Source organism: Caretta caretta, chromosome 5 (genome assembly GCF_965140235.1).
Source record: "Caretta caretta isolate rCarCar2 chromosome 5, rCarCar1.hap1, whole genome shotgun sequence".
Lineage (NCBI taxonomy): Eukaryota > Metazoa > Chordata > Testudines > Cheloniidae > Caretta > Caretta caretta.
Window position 1 is genome coordinate 122222941 of NC_134210.1, and position 16739 is coordinate 122239679.

Consider the following 16739-nt stretch of genomic DNA (forward strand, 5'->3'; position numbering starts at 1 on the left):
TACGTGACTACAAAGCACTTTTGAAACTAATTTTTTTTTACACTGGTTAAATTATTGAACATAAACCTGATATGTATTTTTTAGCTTCCAAATGAATCAGACCAAAAAAAACCTGTTCTCCATGTCCACTGAAGGTAGATTGTGCACACACGCGCACGCTCACTCCACTGTAGGAGACGTCAGCAGTTCATTTACAGGTGGGGAGACTTCAGATCATCTGAGGAGAGACCACCACACTGACTTGCCAAAGCTGGCATCATCAAGAGAGGACTGAGTGATGGTATAATGAACAGAAAGGTATACACAGATGACTCTGTTGCTCCCTTGCATATATCCACTATTGGAACATTGCTCAGGAAAGCTGAAGTGGTGCACTAAGTTCTGATGGAGTGAGCTGTTTTTCTTGATGGAGGAGACACTTCAGCAAGCTCGTACCAGAATTTGACAGAGTCTGGAGCCCAGCGAGATTTGCCGAGATGACACTGGTTGATCCTTAGCTCTTTCAGCATAAGCCACAAGGTCTGAGGAAAGATCTAAAGGGTCTTGTATGGTCCAAGTAAAACACCAGGGTTCTACGAACATCCAAGATATGGAGGTGCTTCTTTTGCCTTACACAAATGGGGCTTTGGGGGGGAAACACCAGAAAGTTAATGGTTTAGTTTAGAAGAAAGGCTGACACTACTTTAGGCATAAACTTAGGATGTTGCCTAGGGCAGTGCTTCTCAACCAGGGATACGCATATCCAGAGGTCTTCCAAGTGGTACATCAACTCTTCTAGATATTTGCTTAGTTTTATAACAGGCCACATAAAAAGCAGAAGTGAAGTCACTACAAATTAAAATGTCACACAATGACTTATTTATACGGCTTTATATAGTATACACTGAATTGTTTATTTTATAATTGATTTATAATTATATGGTAAAAATGAGAAAGTAAGCAATTTTTCAGTAATAGTGTGCTGTGCTATGACACGCTATTGTATTTTTGTGTCTGATTTTGTAAGCAAGCAGTTTTTAAGTGAGGAGAAACTTGGGGTATGCAAGACAAATCAGACTCCTGAAAGGGATACAGTCGTCTGGAAGGGTTGAGAGCCACTGGCCTAGGGAACACCCTGTCCTTATGAAAGGCCATGAAAGGGTAGGAGAGCCTAAAGTTCTGAAACCCTCCTTGCGTTAGTAATTGCCACCAAAATCATCATCATCTTGGACCTGGCCAAGAAGTTAACAAAAATTTTTAGAGTAATTTAGTCATATCCTTTGCTCGCAGTTATATGACTCTTATATAGTAAATTTAACACATTTAAGATTTTTACTATTGTGTTCACTGTTCCTCAAAGTGCTTAAGTGGTAAGTACAAACCAGGAATATGAAATAAGCAAGATACAAGACTGTATCTTTCAATTTTGTACAGCAACTAATGCTCTGTAGGTATTACAATATAAGAAACTCTACACAGTCCAGCAAAACTCTGCTTTGTGGTTCTCTGCCTATGTGTAGCTATATTACAGAATCAAGATATATACAATTAATGTGGATAACTGAGACTGCAAGTATTATACATGTACCCAAGGCATGATACTAAAAAAAAGTATCTTTTCATTATTTAAAAATTAAAAGTAAATCATAGCCTATTGTGTTTGGCTTAAAGGCTGAAACACTTATCTATATGGATTCCCTCTACAGCTCCTGAAACTAGGAAGATGTCAAGACCTATAGGCAAGGATTCTATTTGAAGCTCGATCTCAAAAGGATAAAAATGTGGTGATAGTTTCTCTTTATAATGTGCTCTGAATTTATGCTGTGTTCAATGAGCCTGTTGCATCATGGTTATGAATTTTTATTTTCTTTTTACATAAAAAGATGAATTACCCCTCTAGTTTAACCCATCAAATCTGCTTACTAAAAATCAAATTCAGTCTTTTCCTCATGCTTTTACTGAGGGGGGAAATACTTTAGAAAGAAGAAAGTCAACTAGAATATACTCCTGAGAAAGAGTCCCCCTTCTGTCCATAGAACATTGATCTCAATGCTCAAGAGCGTTTTCTCCCAAAACTCTAAAGGAGATATTATCTAATTTATTTCCCCACCCACCTATCTAGTTTTTAGTCATGGGATTTCATTCTAGAGCTGATCAACCAGAACGGTACTCACCCTCACCAAACTTAAAAATTTTATCTAATTACCAGATTCCTACCCCACCTCCCTCACTTTTTTGTGTGATCTGATGGTATGGTACTGCACACCCAATCTTGGATCTTTGAAAATCATTGTGCATAAGCCTAAAAATACTTACATGCCAAAATGTCAAGTCCTACGTACACAAACATGACTTTAAACGTTTAGAGTCTGTGAGGCAATCTTAATTTTAATCACAAATCTGTCTACCTATGAATTAGGGCTGTCAAGCAATTAAAAAAATTTATCTCGATTAATCGCGCTGTTAAACAATAATAGAATACCATTTATTTAAATATTTTGGATGTTTTCTACATTTTCAAATATATTGATTTCAATTACAACACAGGATACAAAGTGTACAGTGCTCACTATATATTTATTTTTATTACAAATATTTGCACCTTTTAAAAACAAAAGAAACAGCATTTTTCAATTCACCTAATACAAGTACTGTAGTACAATCTCTATCATGAAAGTTGAACTTACAAATGTAGAATTATGTACAAAAAAAACTGCATTCAAAAATGAAATGTAAAACTTCAGAGCCTAAAAGCTCACTCAATCCTACTTCAGCCAAATCGCTCAGACAAACAAAGTGTGGTTAAAATTTGCAGAAGATAATTCTGCCCGCTCTCGTTTACAATGTCACCTGAAAGTGAGAACAGGCACTCGCATGGCAACAGTGTAGCCAGCATTGCAAGATATTTACATGCCACATGCGCTGAAGATTCGTATGTCCCTTCATGCTTCAACCACCATTCCAGAGAACATGGGTTCATGCTGATGATGTGTTTTGCTTGATAAAGATCCAAAGCAGAGCAGACTGATAGATGCTCATATTCATCATCTGAGTCAGATGCCACCAGCAGAAGGTTGATTTTTTTTTTTTTTTGGATCGTTTGCATTCTGCAGTTTCTGCATCTGAGTGTTACTCTTTTAAGACTTCTGAAAACCATGCTCCACACTTCGTCCCTCAAGATTTTGGAAGGCACTTCAGATTCTTAAACCTTGGACTGAGTGCTGTAGCTCTTTTTAGAAATCTCACATTGGTACCTTCTTTGTGTTTTGTCAATTCTGCTGTGAAAGTGTTCTTAAAATGAACACATGCTGGGTCATCATCCGAGACTGCTATAACATGAAATATATGGCAGAACGCAGGTAAAACAGACATACAATTCTCCCCCAAGGAGTTTAGTCACAAATTTAATTAATGCATTTTTTTTTTCTAAATGAACATCAGCAGCATGGAAGCATGTCTTCTGGAATGGTGGCTGAAAAATGAAGGGGCATACGAATGTTTAGCATATCTATAAATACCCTGCAACGCCAGCTACAAAAGTGCCATGCAAATGCCTGTTCTTACGCTCAGGTGACATTGTAAATAAAAAGCAAACAGCATTATCTCCCTTAAATGTAAACAAACTTGTCTGTCTTAGTGACTGGCTGAACAAGAAGTAAGACTGAGTGGACCTGTAGGCTCTACAGTTTTACACTGTTTTCTTTTTGAGTGCCGTTATGCAACAACAAAAAAACCTACATTTGGAAGTTACACTTTCACGACAAAGAGATTGCACTACAGTACTTGTATGAGGCGAACTGAAAAATACTATTTCTTTTGTTTATCTTTTTACAGTGCAAATATTTGTAATTTGGCATTTTTAAACACAATTGTAAGACTCCAGTTTCTTAACGCATCATGCACAAAATCTGAATGTAAATTGGGCTTGAGAACTAGAGTCTCAGACTGAAAACATACGTAATGGGCCTTAAACAGAAGCAAAAAAAACCTGACATCAAATGTCCCTGTCCCAGTTTTCTATGTCCTTGGTCCTGAGCGCAGAATACAAGCTATTACGGCTCTTCATAAACAATATCTATTTGTAACACTAAACTCAATTTCCAGTGAATCAACATTTTAAAGTTTGTTAAGAAAAACTCATATGGACTCATAAAGGACAGGAGATTGACTGCTGAACGCTCAGTTTTTTAAAAAATGTTGAAGGCTGAAATAAAGGTACAGGAACATTGCTAAGACATAAACAGCACAATAATACATGATTGATATGAACATCAATATGGTATCAACAAGAAACAGAAGTGCTATAAATAAAGAGGGTAACAAGTGCATATGGAAGGACAGAAAAAGATTCCTACCTTTAAACCGACTGCTATAAGATCTGTAACAACACTGTATGAAAAAAAATGAAGAGAGAAAATGGAAAAAGTTAGAGAGCAAGTTATTGCAAAGGCAGTGATAAATAAGGTTAAAGAAAGAAAGAAAAACATTGTTATAAATTATAAAGGAAAGAATGTGATGAGTTGTGGAATTTTTTTGTTTGTTTTATTTTGTTTTTTGCAAAGGAAACTGGATAATCTAGTAATGCACAGTATGAAATAAAGCAAAGTTTTAGCTGGTGGGAGCACAGCAAGTGATAGCAATTCCGCTCAGTCACTGTAAAAAGGGCATATACAATTATGTAATTTTTCATTTTGACATAATTCCTCCACACACACCCTCAAAAAAGTAAAAGTAAAAGGAACACTGGACTGTAACATTTATTTCTCCCCTGCCCCTGGAATTACAAGTATGTATCAAGTCTATTTTTGTAGCCCAAATTTCCACGGTTCTTCAAAACTGAGCGTGTATGTATGGATTTTACAGAAGTGAGAAAGTTACATTTTAAAAAATCATTTCCTCCCGCAGATCAGGAAAATGTCATGAAAATATGTCAATCAAGAGGATCTCAATTAAATCTGTCCTTTCCTACCCTCAACTGCTTCACCAGAAACTAAGTTAGGGGTATCAAACTCATTCTGTAGAAAGAATTCAACTTTTTAAACTATGGGGTTGGCAATGCTGAAACTAAGTGGCCAAAAATGTTAAATCAGGCCCACAAAATCACAAAGATTTTTTAAAAAAAAGGGGGGGGAGGGAGAAGGTTTTTGCTTTCTGTTTTTGCCTAGTATTTGCCTTCTGATTTTGAGTCTTCAGAAATTATGTTTTTAAGCTTTTGTCTGCAACCATGAGGGCCAGGAATGAACTTTTATAAATGAAAGCTGAGATTCTCACCTAACCACATGACTCCAGAACCTGAGGCTTTTACGAATACACCAAATGTGGCAAGAGTGGCAATAAAATCATGAGAGTTCACAACACTGGACTGGGGTATAAATTTAGGACTACGTGCTATTCTCAGTCCCACTAATGTCAATGAAAAATTTGCATAAAGATGGATGGTAGAATATATGACCTTTATATATTAGCTAAAAGTTCAGTTACTATTTCTTCAGTGCTATCTGATATCCAGCTTCACTCAGTGGGGAAAATATGCTTACATTTATGACACCCACTATTCTTGTCTCGTCTTCCCTTTCTATTCTCCTTTCTCCATTTTTCAACCACTTCCCTGACTGTCCCTCTGTTCTTTCTCCTGCATTTCCTTCCCTGCAGCAACTTCCAATTCCCATTCCCAGTGGGAAACACTTCCATACCCTACCCCATACCATCTATTTAACTGAACAGCAATAAAATACAGTACTTATGGATATGTCTACACTACAGCGGCTCAGCAACACCACTGCAGCTTTCCTACTGTAACACTGTAGGGTAAATTTTTTACCCCCTGTGCTATGTAGGTAGGTCAACCTATGTTTTAGATGTAAGCCAGGCCTTAATACTGGTACTAATACCATCTCTAAGCTTTAGAGTTCTCAACACCCCAATGAAATGAATGAAGGGCAAAGGGCAAACCTCTAAAATTCATTGTTTCAAGCTACTTGGCGTCTCAAGAAGACAATAGTGAATCATACTCTGTTTATATTTGAGAAGTTTTCTAACGTGGGTCTCTCAATCTCTCTTGTTGAAGCTGTTCCAGTTTGTATAAATAATTATATCATTGAATTGTGCCAGAGAAAGAGACTGACTCTTTAGTTCCATGGGCAGGGCAGACACACCTCAGGTGAGAAATACATGTCCAAATATCAGGGAGAAGAGTGAATTGAACCAAGATCTCCCACATCCTGGGTGGTGCTAAGGGTTTAGAGGGAAACTCTGTCCCAGATCCTTATGAAAAGCAGAAGAACAGCTCTGTATAGCTCTCTCCTGCAGCCTATGGGGAAGAGCTGTATTTCATGACCCGCACAAGACCATCCTGCAAGTGACCACCAACGATATGCACATTTGCCATATAAAGACAATGAAGGGGTTACCAATCAATGATCCCTTAGAAAGGATCCTGCTTTGGGAATAGACCAGAAAGTCCAACAACTTTGCTGCTCCTATCTGAATGTTATACTAGTTTTGGATCATCACTCTTGTGACTGTGTACACTGCACATATAAAAAAATTAGTAATGCTTTGGTTAAATTGTAAGCTCTTAGTGAACACTTTTTTTTTTTTTTAAATACACTAAAGCTGTGTTCTTTTGATCCAGTTGCTCCTAGAATTTGCTGCTGAGCCATGATGATCTGTGTCCTCCCTAACCGGTTTAAATTCCATTGTGCATGCATCATGTCTTTTAATGAATAAGCATGGCAGAAAGTTGAACTGACTTTAAGTGCTATGACTAAGAAAATTCACCTCAGAGCAGTCAGATCAATGGTTACACCACTGACTTATGGATGAATGTTCATTCACCAGCTTTTGGAACAGAGGTTTGGGGAAAACTGGATTAACAGTAGAAACCAAGGAAAGTGTTCTTTTCCCCTTCATCCTGCTCTCCTGGTTACTATACCACTTCTGTTGAAAATAGTTTTATTTGCATGCTCATTAAAACAGACTCTTATTTTCACATGTTCAAGATTTTAAAAAATAACCATTTTCTTCAGGTGTTGTGAAAAATTAAGCTTGTGGAACACAAGACTACCCAAAACAGAATAATGAACATTTAAGCAAAGTTTTATTAGTTCTCAATGGTTCATGCTCTAAAAACATTTAGATGTGATGTGTGTCAGAGGGGACCTTTCAGAGTGTGGGGAAAGAATCTTGAGGGATACTTCTGCATCTACACCTTTTAAGACTGAAAGAGACCATTATGAACATTATATCATACAGAATCAATTTCCTGAGCTATATTTTTCAAATACTCAAGAGTTAAGCTATTAGCTTCTTTCCTCCTCAGTACAAGCTGAAAACTCTAGGAGACTATTCACCTGCAATTAACAAGCTATCCCTTCAAAGTTTTAAATTCCAGTACACTCAATCATGCACCAACAACTGTGTTCAAATGCTTGATCTCTTGTCATGAATTTACGAGAAAAAATTATCAATGTTTCACTTCAGTCACAGACAAAACGACATCAAGGATACAGATATTGTGCAACTGTTGAATCATCCAGAGTACACCGTAAGAAAATTACAAGTACTGTGCTCTAACCATATTTTCATTACACAATTAAATCCAACTCTATCATTTCCTGATGTAATTATGGCATAGATTTGCTTTTAAAAAAACAACGCACACACAGAAGACCACTATATTATTTTATATGGTTATCATAATTTGTGATCACAGGAGGTGCCTGAGCTACAGCTCAAACGGTGCAAGAGATCGAGGGAGACTGTTGGCAGAGCAATGTGTTAGGGTCCATCCCACACAGGTTCATAACAGCCAGAGTTTGTTAACCTTTAGAGAATGTTCTGTGGCCCATCAGGAGCTGGAATATGGCTGAGGAAATACTGGTGGTGGTTTATTAATTTTTTGTTGTATGCATGTTGTTGCTGGTGTGTTGTTAGTAAGTGACAAACTCCATGTATTAAAAATATTTAAGTTTGTCAAGAACATCCAGAGCTTGGGATAGGTGCTCTTTCTACATAGTAGGTCTTGTTTATACATTATTTTTGCACTATTTAAGTATACTGGTTTAGAAACGCAGTTAAATTGGTGCAAAAAAGTGTTTAAATAAAGCTGAAGTGCATTATAAATCTAAACAAAAGTTGTGGCCTATGAAGCCTTAAGAATTATAGTGAGCAAGAGATTACTGCAGCTTTAAGGCTAAAACATTGTGTGTGGAATTCCTTGTCAGCTGGAAGCAGTTGCAGCTAGAGACTGAACCCAGTAACAAACTGGCTGGATGTATCTTGTAAATGAATACCTAATAACTGTGCTTACTCAATTCATTTTTATTGTTCCAGTATTTCTTGTTCCAGTACTGTTCCAACATTTTTAAATAAGCTCAATTACTTTAGTTGCAACAATTGTTGCAACTAAAGTAACTGAGCTTATTTGAAAATACATATTTTCCTTTTGTTTTTGGTAGACCCAACCCCCTCCCCAAAATCACAATCACAGATGAAGTGATTTATACTTTTCCTTTAATCTTGCTACTGGATCTAAAGTAATTAAAATGCAATTTCCCTTTTACTACATTCCACTGGGACAATGAAAGAGGGAATCTGTTCCTCCTTCTGATTGTCATGCATTAGAACAATGTTGCAAAGATCAAGTTCCAAACTTCATAGAGGAACACATGAATCCTCCCTGATTTAGTATAATCTTGCATTCTAAGCATTGATTTTAGGTATAAATTAACCTTAGTGTGCCATAAAAATGAAGTTCCTCCTGTATGTATAGTTTGCATAACAGTACATAAAATGCAACTTCTTGCTCAACAAACAGTGCTATAAAATATTTTAATCATTTTGAAGATTTATATAATTAAGATTTTCTGTTATGAAATAAGTTCTTAAGAATTTAAGAATAAAACCAGGTTAAACTGAATCCAATCCTAAATTTTAAGTTATTATGCTTTTCTTGAAGGCTTAGGTTTTCAAAAGTGACTACCAATTTTGGCGTTTCAATCTGAGAAACCCACAAGGAGCCCAATTTTCAGAGTGCTTGTAGGTGCCCACTAAATATAAAACTTCCTTCAAGTCTCAAATGGGCACCAAAAACTGGAAACAAAGTCATCTCAGTTTTGAACATCTAAGATCCTTTACCAAAGACAAATAAGGTTGTCAAAAGCAGGAATTGGATGTGCAAAAAAAAGTAATTCACCTTTAACTAACCCAGCTGTACTTAGCTACTGAAACTATGTTGTGCGTCACATACTATTCTAAAGGCTGTAATAAAAGACTATCATCTGCAAAACAAAATCTGTCCACTTTATTAGAGGCTTCACATACAGTTACATAAATACAATTAAAACTTATTCAAACCTATACAATTTGTATACTGTTCACTATTTATACACAGAAAAGGATGCTGTTCAACTTGAAATCTAGTCACTTAAAAATTGAATTGAAAGTATTTTCAGGTATTATACATCTACCACCTAGTACCACTTCCATTCCCCCATCCTGCTTCCTGTTGCAGCCTTAAAATCTACATTAACAGGAAGAAATGATTAAATAGAGAAAGAAACTAACTATACAAAGTGGAAAAGACAGAAAATGCCTAGACCTAGGTGGGAACCCAGAATTTTTGTTTAATATGAAATTCTGTGATGGAGGGACAGGGGGAGGAGCGGGAATCTGTTTTGGAACAGAACCAAAAAAAACCCCACAATCTTAAGTTTCCTTTTAAAACAAAATCCATTAGAAAAAAAATCATTCTGATCAGAACAAAATATTTGTTTTACTTTTAAAAATTTTTATAATATTAGGGAATATAAATTTGTTTCAATTTTTAAAATTTGTTTTTTCAAAAAAGAAAATCATAACTTCCGTACCAATAAGGTCAAAACCTTCAGTTCCATTTAACAATATGTTGTCAAAACCCACACATTCTGCAAAATATGTAGCTTTAGATGAATCAGCATTTCCAAAAGAACATTATGTTGGAAGACTGCCAACTTTATTATTAACATTTATGTAGCACTAGAAGACTATGATCAATTTGGGCTTCACTGTGTTAGGTGCTGTACAAATATAGAATTTCCATAATTTGTTTCAGTATTCTTAGGTGTTACCTGTAAGTACTCTAAGCAAAATAAATAAATAAATAAATCAGATGTGATTTTAAATTAACAGAGGAATGGGACTGGCTTTGAAGTATCACCATGTACTAAAAGTCAGACGTCCACAGCACTTTTCTTCCTACTGTTGTTACAACATATATATGATTACGGAAACTCAGTGTAATCATACAAAATATTTCTCCAGTTTGTCATCATATTTTCTTTTTTGTTTAAAAACCAATATTGTCAAGGAAACTCACAAGTAATTTTAATTTTATTTTTTAAATCAACTCGGTTTTGAATTAATAGCCTCCCCCTTAAAATTTGTTGTAAAAGTGTACAGATTAATACTCCAATTCTGTAAACATATATGCATGTGCTTAACTAGACAGGTGAGTAGTCCAACTGAAGTCAAAAGGACTACTCACTGCATAAAGTGTTACGTGTTTGCAGGAGCAAGGCCTTAAAGTTATCTTATAAAATGGTATTTAAAGTATATAACTAAAGATACAAATTGCTGTCTAACCTTATGTAATAATATGGTGAAGCAGTTATGCTTCATTCAAACACAGAACTCTGTTTCCACATCAATACTCCTATTGTGCTCCAGTAATATAGTGATTGTAGTTCAACATACCACAACCCAGAAGTTTCATGCTTCATACAAAAAACATAGCTAACATGAAGGTATGGACTTAAATCGCAGCTTGAATTACAGTCTTCAAAAATCTTATTAAATTGTCACTTTACAATTCAGAATTGTGAATCCAAAACAGCATGTGTCTGTTTAATTATGTTTACCCTAAAGTGGCAAGAAGGTACTTAGAGGTGTATCTCTGTGATACCCCTAGCAAGAGTCCAGGTTAATTGTTGAGAACATATAAAACATTCATATAATCTACCATGAAACCTTATTTGACATTATATGAAGTCACTCCGCTCACCACTGCAAAACAGGAGTAACTATGTTCAAGTCAATGGAAGTAACACCAGCATAAAATCAAGACTTTGGCTTTGACAGATTTAGGTATCCCCAACCGTTGTTTACATCAGTATAACGCGCAGTCTCCTCCAACAGAGGAAACTCGACAACACAAACAGTCCCCTGCAAATCAGAGTATTGCTGTAGTATATCCAACCCTTTCACCTAAGGCCAGGCAGGGACGCTGCCCGACCCAAGTACTCCGTGAAACGATCATGTGCTCCGACCACAACCCGCAGCCTGGGAGGCTCCGCTCCTTGATGTTAGCAGGTCCGCACACCGCCCCTCCCTCCCAGCAGCCGGTTGAGCCTGTCCCTGGCTTCCCCAGCACGGCCCACGCTGCCTTCCAGTCCGCCTTGTTTTTCGCCCCTCTGCTGACCGAGGGGGACCAACAACCAAACCGCGCCAGAGCTTCCCGGGCGCGGCTCCGGCACAGCACTGCCCCTTGCCGACGACAGCCGCCGCAGCTCCCGCTGCAAACCGAAACCTCCCCCCGCCGCCGCCGCCGCCCCGGACCCCCAGCCCGGGGCAGGAGGGGCCGCGGCGGCCGGCTGACACGGCCGCGCACCAGCGTTATCTAAGAGGGAGGCCCCGGGGCGAGCGGCCGCTCCGGCAGGGGCCTCGCGGCTCACAGCAGCGGCGCCCGCGCCCCGGCCCCGCACCAAGTTTGAGCCTCGCCCGCTGTCAGCAAACAGAGAAGTTGAACCCCCCCTCCCCCCCCCCGGCCCCGCTCGAGGGCCTTGTTCGCCCCCCCCGCCCCCGCCGGACCCTCCTCAGACAGCGGGAGCGGCCCCACCGGCCCGAGGGAGGCGAGTCACCTCAGACACGGGATCAGCCCCGCCCCTACGGGGAACCCTCCGCTACCCGGCCACATCCCCCCCAGCTCCCCGGGCAGAAAGCGGCCGCCAGGACCGGGTGGGCGCAGGGAGGAGCGGGGCGCGCCCCCGGGGGCCCAGGCGCGTACTCACCCATCCATGGCACAGACAGGAAGAAGCGGCGAGGGACCGGGGGGGGAGAGCGGCGCGGCGGCGGGTGCCACAGGAGGGGAACGCGAGAAGGATGGGAGAGGAGCCGGGGTAGGGAGGGACGGAGTGAGCGCTGAAGGCGGGGCTGCCCCTTCCGCGCATGCGCCGCGGTGAGACAGGGGGGAACCCCCCCCCTCCGCAGACGACACACCCAGGCCCAACCTCACGGCGAGGTAGCGCGCGCGTCGGGACCAAGCGCCTGACGTCGCCGGCGCAAGGCGGGCGCCCAGGCGCGCGCCGGCCTCGCCCCGCCCCGCCCCGCCGTTCCGAGCGGGGCCGTTCAGCGCGCGCCACACACACACACTCTGGTAACCCTCCGCGTAAGTGTGCGCCAAGCCGCCCCCTCCTTGCCCTTTCCCCGCCCCCAGGCTCCTCGCGCGGGGCGCGCTCCCGGTGGCTGGGGCGCGCTCTGCTCCCGTCGCGGACGGCGGCTCGTTTCTGTCCCGGGCTGGCGCGTAGCCGACCCGGGCCTGAGGAACAGCCTCATGCAGAGCGAGGGGCCGGGCACCTGGCCCGGGAAAGAGGATGTGAGACCCCCCCCCCCGTGAGGGGTCGCGGGGCCCTGGAGACGGGCTGGGGGGGGGCCCTAGGGCTGGGGGTGTCGCCGCCTGGCTGCCAGGCCCCTGTGGAGAAATCGAAATCTCCCGCCCATTTTACTTTACTTACACAGGCCACCTTTTGGTGGCGCCCCCTGACCTCCAGGCCTGCAATTGCCCTCCTCCCCGAGCCCTGTCTGTAGCTCTCTGGGGCATCATGCACCCAACTCCGCCCTGGGCCAGGCAGGGTGATTCCCCTGCGTTTCAGGGGCAGAGAGACGGGGGTCCTCACCCCGCTCAGGACCGGGCTCTGCCTTTGTTGCTCGCAGAGGTGCCCTGGCGGTGAAGCTGCCACCTGTTCTGCGATGCATGCCTGAGCCCTTGTGCCGTGGCTGCATCAGATTCAGATGAGCCGGGGGGGGGGTTCTCTTGCCTCCTTGGGTATGGCCAGGTGTGTTACTGGCCCCACCGCTGTCATGGATCGCACTGTGGGTTGGCTCAAGTGAAAAGTTTATAAATAAGAAAAGTAACAAAATACCAGCGTGAACTGTAGCTATATAAAGGTGTATTTCAGTGTTTCCTTCTGTCTCTTATGCACTCCTCTGAAGAATCATAGACAACAATCCCTTACACCTATGAGAATCCTACTGCATCACCGCTCTGGGCAAAGAGCTGTCCATGTGGATTCAGCTGCAGATTGGGGGTCTCAGAACATAAGTTCTTGTCATAAAGGACAATGGCCCCATCTGTATTTGTACAACATGTAGCGTAGTGGTACCCCAACCCTGATTGACTCATCTGGGAGCTACCACAGTACAAATAATAACGGTGGCTGTTGCAGAGGACTATACCACATGCTGACTCAAAGGGTGATGGGACCTTCTCAAGTCTTTTAAAGCTGAGCAAGCCTTTTAAAGTCAGTCTGCATTCACAAACTTGTGTTAAGGTCTCCCATGAAAAACATGTGAAAATCTGTGGTTTCAGATGGTTTCCACCCGAGACCAGGTTATGGTTAGATGCTTCAGAACGAAAGCAAAATTGAGGGTGTGTAAAGCATACAATGGAACAAAAAGACATTAGGTTGAATCCCATGCAAACCAAAACCAACAAGGTTCCCAGTACTCTGATCTCACCCTGATGTCTAGACTCTAAATAGAAGACATGATAACGTTTTTACTGTAGGAAGATTAAAATGAGCCGAGATCAGAATTACAAATACTTCCTGTAAGTTCAGGTTTTTTTTAATTCATGTATTCTAAAGTAGTTGGAAGTGAAATGACAGCAGGTTCGTGCAGATCAGAGAAAAATATGGGTTTAAAATATGAGGGTCACCCTTCAAAATGAAGAAGACAGGTGAGTGCTCAATTTGTAAGATTAATTTTATATTGTTCCCCCCAAATACAAAAGCAAAACAAACTTACCTGATCAAAAAGCCACATTATGGGCCATTGAAGTAGAATCCACAGATACTTGGCAGAAAACATGAATTTGAAAGTGCATCTCCTCCTGAACCTTAATCAGGTCCTCTCACTCAAAATCTGTGATAATGAAAACACCATCACTAGAGAGAGGGAAATATTAATAACTCATTTCAGAGTCCTTAAAAAAAGTCTTTTCCTTAGAGGTTATGCTAAGAAAAAAGCCCCACTGTTTTTATGGCAGAATACAGATGTTTCTTATTACAAGCTAAATTTGAAGCCTGATTTTAAAATACTGTGGAGGATATTCTTACAATTGGTAGAAAAATAGAAGATGGTCAGTCTCATCAACAATATTCTAGACTTCACTACCATACAAAAATCCTAAATTCACTTCCATTCGCTGTTGGTACCCAAGGCCAGTAGAGATTTGGAACAAACATTAATTACCTTGTTTTATTGCTGCAATGGAAGAGGAGAGCAAACTTATTGTGATAGGTCTTGTGACCCTGCCTATTACATTGGTGGAGAATAGTAGAAAGAAGACACAGTTTAGGAGAAGGCTCTCTCAGGGTTAGAAGAATTAAAAGAGAGAAGAGGGAAGGTATTTTTATTTTCCCTCTCTCCTTAATTTTGATAGGAAGCAAACTTGTGCTTTTAGAGTAGATTTCCCGATCTCTATGCCATGTTTTCATTGTTTCTCTTTCAGTAGCTGCTTATCTTCTCTATTTTTCTCTCTTTCTCTGGTTGGTTGCCTCTTTTGACCTTTGTCTGCCCTTCCAACTCCAACAAGGCAAATTCTGTAGAAGGCAACAAGGCATTTCTGTAGAAGTTGGGTGGCATGTTAATTCCTGGTGTAACTCCTTTGAGGTCAGTGAGGTATACATTTTATATATATATATATATATATATATAGTATTCCACTCAACTCTTTTAGAAAGTTATTGGAAGATTATATGGTTGTTTAAAAGTGGTATATGGTATATACTTAAATGGGGCTTCCAGGAAGCCCAAAGGTCTTCGTGCACAGATCTAATTACATGATCATGTGTATAATAATTAGCCTATTCAACAAGCAAAGGATGGTTAAACAATCATGATTAGTCAACATGCTCTGTTATAGACAAACTATTGTTTCCTTGTTTCAGAAGTCCAATATTTTCTTTGTAATTTAGTTATGAGAAAGGAGAAGTTTACAGTAAAGGACTTTTGTTTAGCTTACTTACATTGTTTAAATGAACAATTCAAATATTCTCATGAGATATATAGTCCATATGCTAGTAGTCTATACACTAATATACTCCTTTACACTATAAATATCTGTCCTATCTTATTTTGCTTTTGATCCCACCATATTCACCTGCCACACATAGGGATAAGGTCATTAAAGAACCTGTAGCAGTCGTGTTATCACAAAGTTCTTTCCAGTTTCTCATCACCATAAAGCTGTCCTCTTTTCCTAAGCAAACAGTTGTCATGTTATGTTGCAGACTGTATGGATATTAAATTTTTTTAAAAGAATAATCTAGCATTGTTCTGATTAAAGTCCATATGGATCATCCATAATGTTTGGGATTTTTAAAATCTGTTCTTCAACAATTTCAAGATACACATTTTAGGAGATCAGTTGTGTATTTGTTTGATATGTAATTAATATGTTCTTTTCAAGTCAAATTGTAGTCACAAATAATTCCCAAGAAAATAACATTCTGTGTAGATTTAGAAAGGCAACAGAGTCCACTGGTTGCATATAGAGCTGGGACTCAGGAATCCTCGTATTCCTAATCTGGCTGTTTTAATTGACTCAAAATGGCCTTGTAGAAATGACTAATATCTCTAGGGTGTTGCAATGCTTAATGTTGCAACACCTAACTTTTAGGCACCTAGAAAATGACAGGAACAACACTGTGATCCACAAAGCTTGAGTTGGGAATCCCCTCTCCTGGAGTCCAGTGGTGTAGGCGCCTAAGTTGTTTCTTATGAGAAGTAATTAGGCTCCTGCCTCACTGCACAAAATGGCCAGAGGATTATCTTATTGTATAACTTTTAGCCCACTGGTTAAAGCACTCATCTGGGTTGTGGGAGACCCAGGTTCAACCGACCCATCAGGCCGAGAAAGGATTTGAACAGGGATCTCCAGGAGAGAGCTTTAACCACTGAGCTACAGGATCATCTGCTCTAGGGATCCCTCAGTTTCTCCTGTTGAAGCTTTTCCACTGTGTATAAATACTTAAAAGAGTCACTGGGCTAGAGAGAGAGAGAAAATTATTGTATAGCCTTGTGGGTAGGGTACCCACCTGGGAGGTGGGAGACTCAGGGTTCCATCCCGCTGTTCCAATGACTAAATATTTATATACAGAGGAACAGGTTCAACAGGAGAGACTGAGGAAACCCCAATCAGAATATTTTATAGCTCAGTAGTTAGAGCACCCGGGAGATGCTTGTTAAAGTCCTTTCTTCCCCTCTGCTTGAAGGAAGTTGAACCTGCATCTCCCACATTCCAGGTGAGTACAAATCACTTGGCTAAAAGATATGAAGTTGAATGGGGCCCAATCTGGTATGTGGCCTCTAAGCACATCTACCACATCTGGCCCCACACATGAGATACGCGAACAAATGCCTGTCTTCCCTCTATTTGTGGATCTCTCTGGGGCTTAGGTAGGAGATAGGTGTCTGGACGCCCAGCATGCGTACTCAGAGGG

General features: G+C 40.6%; 1 protein-coding gene across 2 annotated transcripts in view; it reads right to left on the reverse strand.

The window, feature by feature from the left end:
- Positions 1-12186, reverse strand: part of PTBP3 (polypyrimidine tract binding protein 3) — a 120762-nt gene extending 108576 nt beyond the window's left edge. Inside the window, exons 1-2 of one of the 2 annotated variants that reach the window (XM_048849678.2) lie at positions 12027-12094; positions 4335-4368 (exon numbers count right to left, since the gene is read on the reverse strand). In XM_048849678.2, the coding sequence (XP_048705635.1) occupies positions 4335-4368; positions 12027-12034 (42 nt within the window). In that variant the 5' untranslated portion in view covers positions 12035-12094. Of the gene's footprint in view, positions 1-4334; positions 4369-12026 lie in introns of both variants that reach the window. The other variant, XM_048849677.2, reaches the window with a different exon arrangement.
- Between the last annotated feature and the right edge of the window lie 4553 nt (positions 12187-16739).